The following is a 19,176-nucleotide window of genomic DNA, read 5'->3' as shown; positions in this document are numbered from 1 at the left end:
GTGTTCGCTTTGGTTATACAATTCTCTAAAAGGCTCGCAAGCGGGTAGGAAGAGAAAAGAAAGGAGTGTCTTTAAAGGGTATCTTTATTCGCCGTAAAGCGTAGGCTATCATAAGCAATATCCTAGAAACTTCGAAAGAGTGCGGTAGATTTTTTTCTTTTTGGATAAGTCACTTTAGGTGCATCGTTTGCTGTGGCGGGTATGGACGAACGTGTATTGTGGGCCGAGGTATTTAAGGAACTCTCGTTCTGAAAAAGTAGCAGCGAAGACATGGACCGAGCATGCTCAGTGCACTTAAAAGAAAATGAGAGAAACGCGTGACAATGTGCTGTCAAGCGACTGGTCGCAATATGTTGCCGCCTTATATACCTACCAGTCATGAACCTCACCAACAGATTCTGTGCCCGCCGCGAGGCTTACAACAATTATTCGGCATTCCACTGAACTCATAACTAAAAGCGCTTTCTTACGGGAATATGCCTGAACCTATATTGGACTTTCAAGGGCACACTTATAGAGATCCAAATTTTATGTGAGCGAAGCAATTTTGTTGCTTTTTTAATTTTAAAATTACTTTTGCAGTCATTTGTAACGCTATGGGTACCGGAATAAACTTTTCAGGAGGCTAACTTTCGCCGAAAAATTCATTTATTCTCATCCGATGTCGCGCTCAAAGCTATGAGTGATACTGCACCAAAGCTACCGCTACCGCAATTTCCCCCGAGTGTCATGCCAGCGTGCTGTTTTGGCAGTTTGTATAGCAATATGGCCTCATTTTCTTTCTGTATTAGCGCGGCCCGTCGCGCACTGCTAATATCTTTCATTCTTTTGCTCCTGACGCGTCGAGCCAGCGACGTGTCTCCTGACTTATCTCACCAGCCAATGGCCCGCGAATAGTTACCAAGCTTACTTGAGGAATCTGAGGAAAGAAAACACCATTATGACGCGTCAGTAACCACGTACCATTTACCGCCTCCGCTAGACAAGATCACCCTGAATCAGATAAGCCCAGTCCGTTGGGTGCGAAGAAGCAAGCGCTCTTCCCGCGATGAGTGCCACCATGCGCACGCCCGCGGACTTAAGCGACGCGTTCGCAGTGATTCGCCCACTGTACCGTTTTGCTTTCGAGAATGGCGCGATGATAACGATGCAGCAGTTACCCGCACAAGGGCGAGTGCTGACTTCTGCGTCGTAAGTGGGAGGTCGGCACAGAGACTTGATGGAGCAACTGCAATTATGAGAAGCCATCGGGTGCTTACCGCTGATGATCGTATCGAAACACTGAAGCGACGGTACGCCGCCGAAGTTGGACTTCATAGGTAACTTCGCTACACGCAACTTTGTGGAGGTCAGTACACCCTCGAGTGGCCTGCCAAAAATGATCTTCCAAAATAGGGGCGCACTCGCAAGGGCGCCCCCATATAGGAAACGTCTACACATCGGTCACGTTTCTCGTTGATTGTGCCGCATGACGTTAGCGCTGGACTGGAAGCTTCCGCCCACAATTTCTGCTCTGAGATGAATGTCCGCAACAGGCCCACCATTAGGATGCTTCGTTTAAACTGAAATGGAGCATCTATTGGTGCTAGCAATGTCAACGTATTGATATATCGAAGAAAAAAGGAAAGCAAATATCTACCAGGAGACTGCTTATTGTCGGTTTGTCACATACATTAAGTAAATTAGTCATCTTATGTGCATCTCTATGCCCGGTTCTCTCTGACAATGTTTTCCATGAAAGAGCTTCGTTAGAACGGAACAAAAACGGTGCCCGCCTTCTACCTTGAGGCGAATCTTCGTGGAATTTTGACCTTGTGTAGTCAAAATTCAGCGTCACCGAAGTGTTGTTTTTGATGAAAATTCGGACGGTCAGTGTACCTGTTATAAACGGATAAGTAATTTTTATGTTAAGGTGGTCTACTTCTAAGGAAAAGAACTTGAAGCCTAAGGCTTATCTTACACTGTGCCTGTGAGGCACCGCAATCTGTTACATAAAGCCATCATGCACCAACGATGCCCCATGGATTTAATATTCAGTACTGCTCTAGCAACCATTCTGCCTTTATTTCTTTACCCGAAGGTAATTATATGGAGTTGTTGCGTCCATTAATTTCATGAGACACTGGGTGCACTCTTTAAGCGTTGTTTTCTCTGTCTGTAGCAATAAGTGCTGGTGGGCTACGTTACTTAAACCGGCATTTCTCAATGTCTTCGTGCTGGGTAACCTGGTTCTATAGCGTACGCCGATACATATTTTAAGAATCTGGCGCGAATGCGTATCAGATGTATATGATCGACTGTTTAGGAGTACGATAAAGGTCGCCTATATCCGGATCTTCAGGGCGATTGACATCCCGTCAAGGAAATGATGATTTATTGACTCTCAAGTTCACTCACTGTACTGTAGGTACGTTGCTCAGCTTGGCGGTTAGCCAAAGTTGAACGGTGTACTACACTTACGCAGTTTTACAGCGAAGCTGTTAAGGGCTACTTTCCCCACTATCGTGTCCGCCTGTAGAAAAAAATCTCGAAGGTAGTGCAATGCCGGGCCGACCCGCGGGCGAGGGGTGCAGTTCGCCATTAAGGGGCCCGCATAGCTTCGCTGATCATCCTTCACAGAGTGAAAGGGCACTGAGTTTTTTTTTGTCAGCACGTCGGTGATGTACTACATCAAAGTGCAAGGCAACGGTCGTCACGTTGCTCTAGGCGTCGTGCTGCTTCCACTGCCGTTGTAGATAACCGACGTCGCTGAGCATCACTTGTTTCTGCTAAGACACACACCTGCACGCAATCACGCTTGTGTCTCTCTAGCATGCAAGATAGCGGCCCTGCGGGCCGCTATCTTGTGCGCGTTCGAAACACCAACGTTCTGTTTCGCCTCACGCGATTGTCGAGGCCGCGCCGATATTGAGGCCCAAGCCAATCGCGTGAGGCGAAACCGAAAGTGGGCTTTTCGAACGCGTACAAGATTGCGGCCCACTGTTCTATGGACGAAAGCTTCAACTTAACTTTACACACGGTTGTTGCTTTACCGACAGCTAACAACTACATTTTATGCCGCAGGACAAACTTCCGAATAAAAAAAATATGTACTGACACCGCATATATTTCTAAAGATGCTAAATTTAAAGGTATCGTAGGAGGCTGCCATCCTGAAGGTGGATATTTTTATGCGAAGGCGCACTGTTATACCTATTTGTACGATTTCAGCGTCTCTAAACAAAGCCAGAGCATTTTGTACAAAATCTTCTCTGCTTATTAACCAGCTGCAGAAACGTAATTGGGAAATCTTCAGTGAAAAAAATCTTCCGTTTTATAGCTCAACGCTGAGTGCTCTAGCCTGGTCTGCGACTGCAAAAAAAAAAAAGAAAAGGGAGAGAGAGAGAGAGAGAGAGAGAGAGAAAATCAGGGAGTAGCTTTTAACGGCAAATTGTGCTTTCGTGCCTAAATTTCTCTCGGCAACAAGCAGATTTCAGAAGCCGGCATGTAAAACCAAATCAAACGCTGAATTACGTCAAGTTAGAATCGTAAGCCATTTTCTTCTGAGCCCTATAACGCGAAAAACCTGCAAGGTCGCAGGCAACAGTGATGACGGCGATGATAGCGGCAATCTAGCCTAATTTGCCGACAGTGCGGCCAAATTCCGTGCTAAGAATAAACAAAAATGAAAGGATTGCAACAAATCTGTCCAAGTGAAAAAAAAAAAAGGCAACTTTGTATCCGGAGCAGACCCTGCAGCGCAAGGATAAGAAGAGAAGAAAACAGCCTTTGTGCGTCCGTCATGGCAAAGTGATTCAATACGGCATAGTCGCGCCATTTTAAAAGTGCAACGGGTATAATTGCCTTTACTTGGCAAGGGTTCGCTTGTAATCAACGAAATACGATCAATCTCACTACTTCTGCAGCCCAGAGTGCTCACTATAGAGCATCACTTGCGAGCCTACGCTTAGCTTACTTCCCCTTGCCCACTTCAACAAATCGGCTTAGAGCAACCATATACATGTGTTATTCTCTCTCTATCTCTCTCTCAGCGAATGAACGTAAAGGCTGTTGCTGAATTCGGTTTTCTTGGGAGTTGCAGGAAGCACACACATTTTCGATAAGTCGAAGGCCTACATTACGTTCCACGTTTTCTTTCTACGCTGCTTACAATGGGGGCGCCCACGTTCCTAGCACCCTTGTCGTCTCCACGCCATGCACTCGGCATCGGCATCGCGATCAAGCAGGCAGAAAATGACGGCCGTTATATTCATTCGTTATATTCCCAAGTGAGGGACATGCAAACTACGGTACATGAAATGCTGATGGTGGCTCCACTCTGCTTAAATGCTTGCGCAGACAGCTGTACAGTCAGATGGGCGTAGTCCTTGGACTTAATATCGTTAGCACATTTCAATCGGTTCGATCGGTATGTAAATGAAAGTGGCCTTCTCGTCCTTGTCTCCGACACTGTGCAGGGCGATATATTCAGCGCGTTCGATGCTCGAGTGACATGAAGCGCTCTGCAAGCGTGGCTGAAATTTTGAATTGAAAGCAAATATATCTTTTTTTACTCGCCAGTTAATATGGTGCCAACTATATGTACTATCACGTTAGAATAAATATTGGCGTAGTTTTATGACATTGTAATGATCGAAAACAGACCATTTATTGCATAAAAATTACGATAATCCCTTGGTTCGGGTGCCAATAGTCGTATGCTAATTATACTTATGGTCACAATGACGTTTATTCTTTCGGAACTTAAAGTAAAGATAAAATTAAATGCGTATAGCTAGCCAGCGCCCTCCGTTTTTCACTCGTAAAGTTATTCTTGTCACGTCTTCAATAGCCCAGCTTTCAAGGACAGAACAGACAGCAGAATGCCGAAACGCCACACATCAGTCAATTTGTCTAACCAATATCTATTGTTTGTCACTAGTTTATATTTTTAAAGGCACAACAAAAGCCAATCAGAGGTGTTGATGGAATCGTCCAGCCTTTGTCAAATATTCTGAGCTCTCTTTGTCTCTGAGCAGACATGTCATAGGGCCGCATACTGGGGCACTTGCGGAACTTCACTCCCTCCAGAGATCCAAAGATTGAGAGGAGGAGCACTTCCCCTCACTCTCCTGGATTTCAGAGTGCCGAGCGTGCAAAAGAAGCATTTTTAACAGGACACAGACACAGCTCGCGTCGCTCGTGGAATGACTACAAAGCTTTTGACAATGACAATGCGTCGCTTTCACCTTACCGCTTCTGCACATGTTGAGGCGGGGAACGGTAGCTTACAAACACAGAGAAACAGCCGATACACAGGGTTAGTGTTGAAAAAACTTCCTGCGTTAGAAACGTTTGTAAGAGTGAACTCGAGACAATTCTGACGCCGGACATATTATTAGCAAAGCTGTCTAGCCAGTGGCACAGAACACTTACGGACATAAAGCATTTAGAATTTCTGACGTGCCCAGAGTGAACTGAGAGTGATGCGATTCTAGCATTATCTGATGTTTAGCGAGTAGACGTTGTCAGAGCGAACTTGTTATGATAATCGGAGTGTTTCGTCACAAACTATGGCATCGGAATTGACGCTATGAGGAGTATATTGTAACTAGATGCTGTCTTCGAGGCTTAGATCGAGAATGATTGGGCTCTATGACGTGAACGCTGGCACTGTATAGGGATCACACGCAATCGCGGGTTTTGCGCTCCTGGGGCTATATTTTTTAATGATTCTTTGCCTTCGAAGTCATCTATATCTTATCATTCGTTCCACCAAGCAGCTGTTTATGACAATAAGCGAAGCTCGGGTTTGCACATGCCAATGTCGAAGGGCAAGAAGCCACGAAAAAAAAAAGTAAGGCTAGGAAATGGGACTTTTGGTTCGTATGATGCTAGATTGTTACTACCTGTACCTTTACTATAGACGTGCAAGAAGAGAATGCTTGTGCAATGCTTGAACCTCTGTGCTCATCCCGCAGTGCCTAACTCTGACCAATCTTCGCTGGCCTGAAATGTCCCCACATAAGCGCGAAACTTCATTTTGAATCCGCATACGCCGGCACTTGACGTCTACTGCGCTTCTAGAGGAATATTCGCAACTCGAGAGGTGACAAAAGCGAACGCAAGTTTTCGCCGAATCCGAAGTTCAATCAGGAACGGTCGTTTGCGACCATCACGAAACGCCGTCAGCATTGCTCTCGCTCTCTTTCCACGTGCCTAAAGTCCCTTCACCAGGTTTACGCAGCAATGCAGCAGTACATACGGAGAGGGCTCTTCGTGTTCCCACGGAACCAGCGCCTATGAACTGGAGTACGCAGAGTCGAATTTCACAATTCCGCCTGCTTCGGAATGGGCCGACGTTTAGCTGTTGCTGGCTACCTGACACATTTTGATAATTTTTTGTGTGTTTACTTCGAGCCGAAGGAAACCTGCAAAAGCAATCTCGATGCGAACAGGCAGAGCTCGTCCAATATTGAATAGCTCAGTTAAGTTCGCATGACTTCACTGCTACGGATGCAAAGTAGCATGGTGCCATCTCGCCGTCTTCTTCTATAAGTTTATCCGAAACTAGATACCCTTACGTGGATTCAGTCGAATGACGAGCTCAGACTTCGTGGGATTGCCAGATTGTCGGATATTACCAGGCGCAACGGCGTCTTGCTCCTGTTTCTTCGGGTTCATTGGCCGCTTCTTGGGGCGCCAGGTCACTATCCACCTTTGCAGGCTGTAAAACAGATCTCTTACAGCCATGAGTTTCGCAGTTGTGAGATGTAATCGTTAGCATCTCTGTTAGTTTATCCTAACAGTAGGGACAAAAAAGAGCAATAAATGTGTTCTAAAACTCCAAACGGAGTATATAGGAGGAGGAGAAATGAGTGTTTTGAACGTAATGATGTCATGTTTATTTCGTTCTTTGCTTTGCTGTTTTAAAATTTCTTGCTGTTTCTTCAGTATACGTGACTCTCCCCTCAGCCTCCATATAAGCGTCAATTGGAACAGCGCTTTGTTTGTTTGCGAAACAGCAGTCTGTCACTATTGTCGCTTTCTAAGCGCGCTCTTTCAAGTTTTAGTTTCCGTGAACCACAGTTTTCGACTTCAGTGAATGGTTTAATCTGTTCTCACTGGCTTCAGCTTTCCTCACGAAGAGCTTGTGGTGATATCTACGACATTATTAATGCAATTAGCATTCTTAGGATACTTCGCGCACTTGGCGGTGTATATCTTCCTGCCCACCTGCCTGTCTATGTCACTAACCGTTTTCCTCACCGACATGGATTGTTGGGTAGCCCATGTTCTAAATTGCTTGAGTATTGGGCTGCTGTGCTGAGAGAACTGCTTCGAAACCAACCATCGGACCACCTTGGGGTTACCATGTATGAGCTACTGGGTATGTACCGCTCTTCAATGAACCTCTTTCAAGCCAACTTGGGTCACTGGGTATGTTCCTCTCTTAATTAATAATAATAAAAAAAAACATTAACATTTGTCCGGTGCAGGGTGAATTGAACCTGCGTCATATAGTATTATTCACACAGGTGCCACGGGCACAATTTGCGGCCGGGTCGCTAGATGGCGCCACGTGTCCATAGAAAAGCGCGAGCGGAGCCCGGCTGCAGACGTGGCGTGTTTGAGTGGTGGCGGCAATACGGTTTGTTGCTACATTGCTTCAATGCCAATCGCAATAACATCAACCTTCATTGCGAGATGCGGTCTGGCGAAATTCTTTAAGCAGGTAAAAGTTAGGAGACTTCAGCGATTAAATCCGATCCCTACTGTGGCAGCAGCAGGCTCTAGCAGCGCGCACCGACATATTTTCAAGAACTTCGCGGTGCAAACAGTGTCGTATATACGCGCGCCACAGCATCGCCTGCGATGGCCTTCGAAATGCGTGCCCAGAAGCCGCCACTCCTGAAGCCTGCAGGGTGCACAGTGCAGATTGCTGAGCTGAGAGAAAACGGAGTGGTATATAACGCGTCCGGCTGTCTGGCGCACATCGCCACAGGGGCTCGAGTTCTATCACCGGTGGTGGGCTAAATATTGTCATATTTTGTCAAGTGGCGAGAGAGAAGCTCATTATGAAAGTGTGACTTGACGAATACGGGTTGGCGGGGATGACTCGACGAAAAGAAGAGACGGACGAGAGCAATAAACCCAGTTTCGAGCTTCAGACTGCTTTCCCATTAAGGTCTCAAGTATGCTGCTCTGTCCGCAAAGAAACGACGGCAAGGAGGTTTAAGGGAATGGTCTGAATTTTTCCGAAAAAATTATAGCAAAAGCACGAACACCTAAGCAAGCGGATGAAGTGGTTGGCGCACAAGTGAATGAGCTTCAAGTGTGTTAGTTGGCTTGATTCTAGGTTTCCGGTAGCTACAATGAATTAGGGGAATGGATGTGGTTACCTATAGGGTGCAAAGACATATGACAGAAGCACTCTGCTGAAAATAAACTGGTGTCACACTCAAAACGAATGATGTTTTGTTTGGAACAGGCAGCAGGAAGAAAGAAAACTATGCGATTGGGGATCAAGAGTTTGTCGGGTCAGTCTGGCATACTTTGGAAATCTTGTAGCATGCGTGCCGGTCTCTTATTGTTAGTCATTGTTATCATTACTAGTGGTTTTCTCAAGGGTGATGTTGCAGGTTGCGCGCGTTGAACGAGAAGATATCAGAATAGGAAAGACAAAAAATATCAAAAGCTAACCTAATCAGGGGCAAGTGACACGGCTGGAGCGATTGCGGCTGAAGCGAACTGAAGAACGTGTAAGGTTCGGCTAGTTGGCGACGCACTGCTAATATTCGGGTGCACCACGTAAAAGCCCAGAAAATAGGACAAGATATGCGTAGACTAACTTTCTGTTAAGTTCGCATGTTCCTTGTAGAGTTGAACAACGTTAATGAAACCAAAAATAACAAGTGAAACTCATTTAAGGACACATAAAATGTAGATGGACGGGAACAAACAGTTCATGCTAGACACTGCAGAATATTTTGTTATCCGCTGTCATTGCGAATAGTAGTCAGAAGAAGAATTTCTTTACTTCATAGCAACTAGCGAGTACCTGTAAGTGAATCCGAAACGAGTGAAAAGAATCACAACGAATAGAATTAGCGCTTGTCGGACCACTGAGTCACGTGTCGGACCGGACTCAGTCAGCCCGGGTTAGCAGCGTTTCACGGCCTCACGTTTCCAGAACTAAGATCGCGTCGAGGCGAAACAAGGGAGCACACATTGTTACATGACCCGACTCGACCCGTGTAAATGGCGTGTATGTACATCTCCCAAAGCATCGGGTTGCATTAACCTGCTTCGTACAACCGCGTTGGCTTAGTCCGACCCGACGCTCACTTAGCCCGACCGGTTAGCTCTTACATGAGCTAAACAGGCAAGCTTTACCATATTTGGGCAGTTACTACAGGTTATAGGCGCTGTACAAACTCTGGTAAAAGGTTGAAGGCGAAGGCGACAAAGGGACTACTTCGGTTTTTGAAAGAGACGGGATTGGACAAGCGGCTGTGAGAGTGACGTCGCGTACCATGCCAGATTGATGGACTCCAACGGACGATGTGTGTGTGCTGTGCTGTGTGCTCTCTCTCCCTCTCCCCCTTCCCCATCTTTAATCTCCCCCATCCCTCTCCCACGTGTAGGGTAGCAAACCGGTTAAGCCAAACTGGTTAACCTCCCTACCTTTCCTTCTCCACTTTTTCCTTCCTTCCTCCTTCCTGGTAAAAGGTTTGTTCATGAGTTTGATTACTGTTACAGCGTAAGCTGTTATGGGCTCATTCCAATAGCCGTTTCGGTTGGCGATGGTGCCCGCCGCCGCCACCGGTGTCCATAGCAGCTATCGCCAGGGATGGGAAAAAACAAAACAAAGTTGCCACCGTGATTCAACCCGGTACCTATGCGTTGGAGTCAGCTACCCTACCACTGAGCCACACTGGCGCTTTTTTTTTCTTTCTTTCATAGTATTTATTACAGCATCTTTCAACCCGACATTCACCAGTTGCGCATAGTCAGAGAATGGATCGCACAATGAAAGTCACACACATAAATGGCAGCGTTCATAAGGTGGGGGGAAACGTTGGTTCCACTTTATAAGGATGGCAGAGATGGGTGCCTCACCAGAATGGGGTACCAGTACGGTTGTATATCGAGTACATCATAAAGATGCTTTAGGTGTAGTGTCATTTGGATGAAATGTAGCCTTGTATAGGTACAACCGTTTCGGCGTTTCGCTGCATCATTAGAGTTTTCCACAAACTATGCCGTCCCATGAGAAACAAACATATTGAAAGGTGCAGCCGGCGCATGCTAAAATTCCGCGGAAAAATACCCTATAAACGCGTCTCAACGCGCGAGGAGGCACGCGATGTCAGATGTACGCGGAGTAGCGCGTTGCGTGCATATATTGTATTGCAGTCGCATATGATTACACCAGGTTGAATGCCATGCAGCAGATGCACAGGTATCGGTACAATGCAGTTAAGAAGGCTTGAAAAGGCTAGAAAATATATTATGTACCTGATTAAGTCAAGCTGGCTAGGTGACTATGTCAACGCCACGTTTCAAAGGGGATGCCAGTAAATCATCATTATCATTATAAACGCGTGGCGCCACAACTCGTCGCGCCGTGTAGAGTCTATACGCGTGCCCTTTGCATTGTATTTGCATATTATTACAGCAAGAGGCACCTCATGTAGCAGTTGCATAGGTAGCGTTACAAGGTAGATAGGGAAGTCTTGACAAAGAAAAAGAAGATTGTGGAGATGTATAAATAATAATGTTATAAAAAATGTGTTCGCTGATTAATTGAGCAGGCTAGGTGACTGTTTTACAGCGTCCCGTTTCAAAGGGAATACCATTAAATAATCATCATCATTAGCATCGCATCGTCCGCCTAGGCACGGGATGTGACATGCGCGCCGCGCAGAGCCGATACACGCAAACTTTGCATTGCAGTTCTGTTAGATTCCACCAAGTGTCCTGACACGTAGCAGTTGCATATAGCAGTTGCATGATGCCCGTAGCTGGACCTGGTTAACTGACGCAGGCTAGGTGGCTATTTGTCACCATCCAGTTTAGAAGGGGGTGCCAATAAACCATCATTATGGTCATCATCATCAACATCAGCGCATGGTGCCACGGCGCAAGCGATGTGAAATGCACGCCACGTAGTCTGAATACCTGTGTTTACTCTTCGGCACGCGTTATGGCGCCTCTTCGCGAGGTACGCACCGCTGCTGAAGAAGCGAATCGTAGAGCTACGCACGCGACTGCAACGAGGCAACATCGGGCTCAGCAGACCGCTCTGCAGAAGGCAGGACAAGCCGCAGCGCAAGCCGCAGCTTGCCGTAGTCGCGGGGTGGGCAGTTCTGATCCTTCTCGTGAAAACGACGCGAGGAGACTTCGCCGCGAAGACCCTTTAGTGCGTGGTGCCGAAAATGGAGCTCCTATGGAGCCGCTCCTCCAGCTTACGCTGTGACTGCGCTGCGTGCACCGTCCAAGCCTGTGACTTTCTTTTTATCGCGACATTAGTTACGGTGCGAGATTTGTCCATGATTTTCTGATCCCTATTTATCTCGACATGAGTTAATTTACTACGTTTGATTGATATCCGCGATTTTGGCGTTCGTTAAAAAAAATGCTTGCCGCTACAGATTGCTGGAAGTAAGTGGAAGTCTATTGCCGCGGCAAAAGAACAAATTAATCTTGTAAAACTTGAATTACTTTCGCGTCTGAAGCCTTCATGCGTATGAATTCGACAAGTGTAGCGAAGAACAAATACCGAAGTCGCTCAAGAAATATTCAGACGAGCAACAGTCGCAACGCACGTATGACCATGCTCATATTACGGTCGAATGCTGTTAATTTGACCTCGCTTAATTCGACCTTTTGCTTAACTCGAACGCCCTAGAAGGTCCCGGCGAAATCTCATACAATGCTATGGAACGAAAACTTGTTTGTTCCAACGCCGAAGCATGCCGTTTCGGTTAATTCGATCCACACCGGACCGCAGTCATGACCGTAGCGGTCACTAAATGCTCACCATCACAATAAATTTAGCAGATGGAGCCACTGATACACAGGGCGACGACAGTGACGGCAGCAACCTGTCCTGCAGTGATGATAACGACTTGCGCTGTGCACCGGGCGATGTCTCTTTTGAGGATTTTGTCAGCGTTGACTACAGTGTTGAGGTATGCGGGCTACTGACCGACGATGACATTCATATTCATTGTAATACTGTAATGAAGTAGCCTGTCGATGGCGACAGACTTCTTGAATCAATAAAAGAGATTGTGATTTGTTCATTTGGCCGACGTTTGTTAATTCGATCTTTCGGATAACTCGATCAAATCTTGTGGTCCCGCTAGGGTCGAATGAACGGGAGTCGACTGTAGTAGCGGTTGCCGGCATATGTATATGAACCAAGGATTGCGTTCACAAAAACGTTCTTACGACTGGTCGAAAGAGATTGATAACAGCCAATCGTCACATATTAGCGAAGGCGGCCGATCAATTTCAAGCCAAACATTCAACCAAAAACTTTGTGAAGTCGTGCCAAATTTATTTCCTTGTTATTTGAAGCACACAGAACGCACAAAGAAAGTGTGTAATAGTCAAGATTTCTTGCCGCTAAACGAGACTTGGAAGGTGTGAATAGGGCTGAGTTGGATTCCGCCGCCCTGCGTTTGCCACCCGCTCTCTAGTGTCGATAATATTTCTTTCTCTATCTTTGAATTCCTTTAATCACAGCCAATGTTTGAAATTCCTTTCAATCAACTTCAATTTCAGTGTCAGTGCTCTGAGACGACGAGTAAGCATTCGACAAAGCGAGGCGAATGTTGTTGCGCGTGCTTGATTCTCTTTTTTTACGTGAGGCTGGAAGTAACAGACGTCGTTTCCGGCGGCCGAAGGCACACGCAGTGACCAAGGGCGTGGCACTGGAGAGGTTTCTCTTCAAGGGACCATGATTGGCAGTGCTGCGCACTTGCCGGGGTGCCTTAGCGACGACTATTTTGTTACTAACTGGTTTAGATGTATTCTATCCGCTGCGACTCTCCCGATCTGGGCACTTTAGACACTGCCATCCACAGAAGACAGGGTAGAAAACTTTTTGCCTTTGGTGGACCACTTCATGCCAGTTTTCCATGCTAGCATGAACTGGAGTTACTAAGGTGGTTGCTGTTAGTGGAACCTAGATGTATTAAGTCACTATGTAACGATGCTTTCTTCTTGTTGTTGTGATGGTTAAGCGGCAGTGACGTTACGGAACTGCGCACAAGATCAGAGGTTTAGTGCCTGACCGCAGTTGGTGTGCATTCTTACAGACTACTAGAAACCCGCAAGAACGTAAGACTGAGGCCCGGTCAATGAAACACAGCTTGTGAAAATTAATTTTTCAGCGTATCGCTACGGCATGTCTACGGCATGTCTTAATTAATAATTTAGGAACTCTGGGGTTTTACGCGCTGATTGAGGCACGCAGTATTGGGGGGACTCCGGAATAATTTTGACCTTCTGCATTTCTTAAACGCTCAGCTAAATCTAAGTACGTGAGCGTTTTTGCATTTCACCTCCATCGAAATGCGGCCGCCATGGCCGAGATCGAGCCTGTCACCTCGAGCTCAGCCGCACAACGCCATAGCCACAAAGCTACGGTGGCGGGTGCCTCATGAGATGGTTTCGTGAGCATGTTTCATACTATCAAGCAAATGACGTTTTACAAACGGTTCTATGACAGTACGATTGGCCGATTTATTTGCATAAATAACACCAAGATTCGGTGAAAATGCAGTATTGCCGTTAATATGCGTGAGTATAACAGCAAAAATGCGGAAAATGTCCTTGCTCGTTCATCCAACACTTGTCTTAAGATGCGTCACTATAACCAGTTGATCGCAGAATGACATTGAAACAATAAGCTATAAACTTAATTCGATTAAATACTCTACGGCATGTTTTGACGAAGCGCTTTTCATATAAGTGCTGTTGAATATAAGAGGACAAAACAGAAGTAAAAGGAAAAAGGCAGAGCAGTACAAACAGCTTTTGTTGAATGTTTCAAAGTCACACACCGAAAGAAAGGTCTTGTCACACGGCATTTCCGAGGTTTCAGTGTGATGATCACTACACGAAGACCCCAATACGCAGCTTAACGAAGTGTCCGCTCACAGACACGGTGTCTTAGGAAGCTGCAAAGTGAGTGAATTGTATAAGTCTTCGATTTCTGGCAAAAATTACAGAAGGTGAACAAGGTGCATTCTGGTAAGCGTACAAATCTGGCTGTGAATTCGTTGTTTTCCAGGTTATCCTGTCCTGGAAATAGTTTGTGCTATTTCAGGGCGACCACTTTAAGGACGCGAACACACAGCCGTTTAAGAAAAATACCGAGCAAATTTTTTTTCTGGAATTCTTAAGTAAAACAATTGTGATTTTTCAGAATCAGCCACACGAAAACTCTAGCTCTCAAGTAAGGCTGCAGAATTGCTTGCTGACTTACGGCGTGTTTGTTTTTCCCTTTGGACTTATAATGATATACCTGGAGAACGCTGAATAATTTTTTATCAGCAAAATTTCGTCTCCGCACCGCTTTTCGGAAGGTCGTTCGCAGTAGCCACACAGGCGGTCTCTACAATGACTGTCTGGTGGAGATGCCATATCTAACTCTCCAATCATCGTTGATCAACCTACGAATCTCGGGTAGTGGAAACATGCCGTCCTACTTAGAGGCATCGCAAAAATACGTACTCCCGTCCTCTTTTCCCGAAAAGTTTCACCCTATCCAAGTGTCCGCCCATGCTAACCGCGGTGTCATCAGGGCATCCAGTACTCACTCCTCGACGGTGTAGTCAGCGTTGGTGGTGGCCAGAGCGCAGCACAGCAGCACCAGGGCCAAGGCGGCCAGGAGCTTGCACTGGGTGGTGGTGACCATCTTTGCGTCGCTACAGCCGGTGGTCGGACAAGACAAGACTAGGCCTGCGTACGGAGGAGAAGGCCGGCCAGAGGTGATTGGCGCGGACTCGACTTTCGCAGGAAAGGTAACGGCTCCCTCCAAGTTGTGTGTGTACAACCGTACAACCGCGTGCCGAAAGCTCGCGATCGGCGCCCGGCTTTATAACGAACGCGCGCGCACCCTTTCTCGCTCGCCTCCTCGCACTAGGGCGCGCGTCGCGCCTCCCCCTCGCCCTCTCCGCCGCGCTTCACGCTTGACCAATCTGACGGAGCGGAGGCCGAGTGACGTAGCGTCATCCTTTCTTGCCCTTCGCGCGGGCGCGCCTTCTACTGCGCCGCCTTCGTGTTCTCGGGGCTTTCCTCGCAGCTGCGAACAAGAGGAGGATCAGGAGCGTAAGGGCAAAGAGGAGCACAACGAGGAGGAGAGGTCGCTCGCGGCGCGATGGGTCTCGACTCGCCTGCTCCCAAGCGCTTTTTTCACCCGCCTGTTGCCTTCCCTCCCTAAACGTCTCCCTTCCTTCCTCGTACCGTCTAACGGTGCTTCATCGCTAGCTATCTGCTCGTTTACGTGAGCGTGCTTCACGCTTTTTCTTCTTTTTTTCGTGGGTCGATAGCTCCCTTTCTTTTTTCTTTATTTCTCGTTCTTCCGTGCCGAATGTGATTTCGGGGACAGCGTTGATTTGTAGGCACAAAACGTGCGCTGAGAGTTGTAAACGCTTTGACCGTAGACGGGACTACGACGGCGGTTGCGAAAAGGGGTGAACGGGACGTCGCGCCGCGTCGGAGGTACACGTTGGAGGTCGGGCGTAACGAACGCGTGAGCCGGAACCCAAGACTAAGAGTTGTCAGGGCCTATATCTTAAAGGGTATATTTCGGCGCTGCATATCGTAGCAATAAAGAAAGAACAAGGTAAGGGTTTGACCTCTGTGATGACTCACTGCAAGTGTTTTATTCAGCGTTTGCTGTGTTCGGCTAGGCGTGTAAGGCTGCGCGAAGAGCTCAGGAGCGGCCACGTCAACATTTACAGCTTTGAGACAGCTTTCTTTCTAGTTGAGTTTAAAATAAGTTTCATCTTAGAGGTATGAGGAAGTGTAAGTCGGCGAGGAAGCCCGTACATCGTGATAGTTGCTTTAGTATGAGTTGTGTTGTAGATATAGTTGAAAATACGTAAAATATACAGATACCAGTAAAACTTCTGTAGGAGCGAGTTGGTACATGTCCAGTAAAACAGAATAGCGCAAACCAGGACGATCACGAAATGAGAGGGGCACACACAAAAGTGCTACTAACAACTGCTTTTAATCTCCCACCAAAACGCACATATATACACCATGGCCACACATGTGCAAACGTAATCAAAATGAACACATCACTTACGCCAGGCTTACTGCCTGGTTTTGTATGCTTATGAGATACTCTGCTTTTTTTTACATCGAAAAGGTTACCTTGCATCACCGTATTCTCCAGTAACTTGGCGTACTTACCAACATTCACAACCAACATATCAGCAATTCAGAGGTTGTGTTTTTTTTCTTAAATTTAACGTATTTCTTATCGCTCGCTTTTTTTCTTCACGCATGTGCACGAAACCAGCGTCATCGTTGTTTTAACCAAGTACATCATAGAATACTGATTAACGGCGAAGCAAACAATCTGCGATCGCTGTTTAACGCATTGCGCGATTCATTATATCCGGTGCTGTGCTCACTATAGGTGCACGCTTTTCACAGTGTGATTGAGAATTTAACGCGCGCTATTACCTACGGGTGGTTCCAATGTAGTAACGTCCCTAATCTTCGGCAGGTGACCTGGTTGCATGGCCTCAACGCGCCGTCAAGTCTTTTCTGTGCTGAGAAGGGTCACGGGCCTTTTACCGCCCTCGTCGTAGTCCTGAGGCAGGCGACGTTACGGCGAGTTGTTGCTTAACGACGCTTGGTGCACGTGTTTACATCCTGGCGTTTGATGGCACGCTTGATGGTTTTGGGACTTCAGTCGCGGCGGCCGTGTAGTAACGATAAAGGCGAGGGCGCACCACCAAGATGGGAATATATTACAAGCGGGATTTTGTCTTTCTTAGGTTCCGTTCTTATCTCCCGTGGCGCCGCTTGGCCGATCTCGTTGACAGCGGCACTCGTGCCAATGACCCAGGGAGGAAAGAATATATTTGGGTTTTTGTTTATCGGCCGGTGATGCACTGGCTCGTCTTTCTCTTCTGAGGTCCCATTTTTATGAAGATTCTTACCATTTTCTTCTATTCCTTTTTGCTGTGCAGCTAATTGTCTTACTTGAAACCGAGCCTCGAATTGCTGGAATTGGCCATTCAGCGGGACGAATGAGAAGAAATTAATAGAGCGAGTAAAAAGAACTATTATAAAATACGAACTCTACTATGCTCTTTAAAGTGACCCCAAATGCATACTAAGTCGACGTGGACCGTTTAAATACCGTTCCAGAAACCTCGCAACGCTTGTTTCACGCCAAGAAAATACTTAGTTTACGAGAAAATTGCATCTAAAGGACCTTCTCGAGGAGCGATGGCTAAGCGCTCTGACTAGCCCGGAGCTACACGACCAATTATGTGCTATCCAGCGGGCCTGGGCAGCGGTGGAAAGGCTATGCCTCACCACACATAATGCCCGGGTGGCCTGAGCCCGGGCTGGCAACCTCGCAGGTCCTTTCCCCAATAAACTTTTTTTTTTCCGTCCGTCCGTCCGTTCGTCCGTCCGAATGCCGTTTTCAAAATTCAAATCTCCCGCCTTTACGCAGACTTGACTCGAGACCGTTCACCGAGTCACAGATACTCGGACCGTGGCCACACCCGTCACTAGCTCGAAAAGTGATTCGTGCACTAGTGCGGTACTTGAAGTGCACGGGCTTAACAGACCGTTTATAGTGTCATTGTGTATGGTGTCCCTCCCACACGTACTTAGTACTTACTCTCTCCCTTTCTTCCTCTTTCTATTCCCCTTTCCCCCACCCCCAGTGTAGGGTAGCAAACCGGATGCTGTTCTGGTTGACCTCCCTGCCTTTCCTACCCTTGTTTTCTCTCTCTCTCCCGCCGCCAAACCGGCGGAGTGGTGACGTTGCATACGCTATCAGTACCCTTTGCTACCGTCAGTGAGGGAAACCCCGCCCGACAGACGGCGTTACCGAGCCAAGACAGAGCGGTGGATTCGCCGCTGCAGCTGCTTTTTTGGTCAAGTGGCGTAGACTGTTCGGGAATCCCGCGACATCACATGGAAGTTGAATTCTCTGCTACTTGCAGTTTGCGCGAGTTTCGCGAGCCAGCAAAATCACTGCAGCACTACGCGATAATGATACTACCGAAACGGGAAAGCGTGGGCGGCGTGTAGTCGAGCGAAAACGAAACCTTTCGACCGCCCGCGTCGTTGTCTTTCAATGAGTTCTTTTTTTGTAAAAATGAAATAGAACTGGACAAGCAGCATTTTGTTTCGTCTTATAATAGAATACAAGGATGTTTTTCGCAACGAATGGTTGAGTACTAGTGACAGGATTTAACCACGGAGTGCTTTCGTCATCGGGCAAGTGCTTGACTGTCCCGGGGCAGTCTCTAACCATGTCCTGGATTTACCTCAATTTCTCTATTATTAAGACTTTGTTCGCGCTAATAATAACGCCTCAGAGATTCTCGAGCAGTAATCTATCACTTTATCTTGACTTAATATTTGCCTTTAGTGTTCCTTTAAAGCGTGCTTTTGCACATGATGAACGAGAAAAAAGGAAACTGAGGGCCTGATTTTTATTAGTCTTATCACAAGAAGCCAACAAAGACACCTAGGACAGCATTGGAAATTACATGTACTTATTATTTGAACTAAACAAATGATAAATTAATGGAAATGAAAGTGGATGAACAAACAACTGGCAGCAGGTGGGGCACGAACTATCATCTTCGCATTATGCGTGCGATGCTCTCATCAATTGAGCTACTGCGGCGCCGTTTTCCCATCCACTGTCTGGGGTATTTATGCTTATCCCGTAAAACTAAACCAGTGAGTGCCAGCCAGAGCCACACCTCAAGGCCTTGACGGCAGATGGGGAACGCCTTTTTCTTTTTTTTTGTCGCAGGCGTCACGTGCACGTGATCTTTATGGGTGAAGGCAACTGGTTAATAAACCCGCACATGCTACCCGAAGGCATCAATGCTGCCGGAATCGAGGCAGCAGACCTTTTTCCGTTATGTATTTTAGTACGTGGCTGAAATATTTCTCTTTGTCGTT

At 46.9% G+C, this 19,176-nt stretch overlaps 2 protein-coding genes across 3 annotated transcripts in view; one reads left to right on the top strand and one right to left on the bottom strand.

Moving 5' to 3' along the window:
- The window catches only part of LOC135898902 (diuretic hormone class 2-like), a 375,756-nt gene that overhangs the window by 60,759 nt on the left and 295,821 nt on the right, over positions 1-19,176 (top strand). The gene's annotated exons all lie outside the window — the stretch shown is intronic.
- Positions 1-19,176, bottom strand: part of LOC139046647 (uncharacterized) — a 99,378-nt gene that overhangs the window by 56,588 nt on the left and 23,614 nt on the right. Inside the window, exon 2 of the mRNA XM_070529530.1 lies at positions 14,817-14,958. Coding sequence (XP_070385631.1) covers positions 14,817-14,914 — 98 coding nt within the window. The 5' untranslated portion in view covers positions 14,915-14,958. The remainder of the gene's footprint in view (positions 1-14,816; positions 14,959-19,176) is intronic.

The sequence above is a fragment of the Dermacentor albipictus genome, unplaced genomic scaffold (assembly GCF_038994185.2).
Source record: "Dermacentor albipictus isolate Rhodes 1998 colony unplaced genomic scaffold, USDA_Dalb.pri_finalv2 scaffold_23, whole genome shotgun sequence".
Taxonomy (NCBI): Eukaryota; Metazoa; Arthropoda; class Arachnida; order Ixodida; family Ixodidae; genus Dermacentor; species Dermacentor albipictus.
The sequence above is the reverse complement of the archived record's forward strand: the minus strand, read 5'-3'. Positions and strand labels throughout refer to the sequence as shown.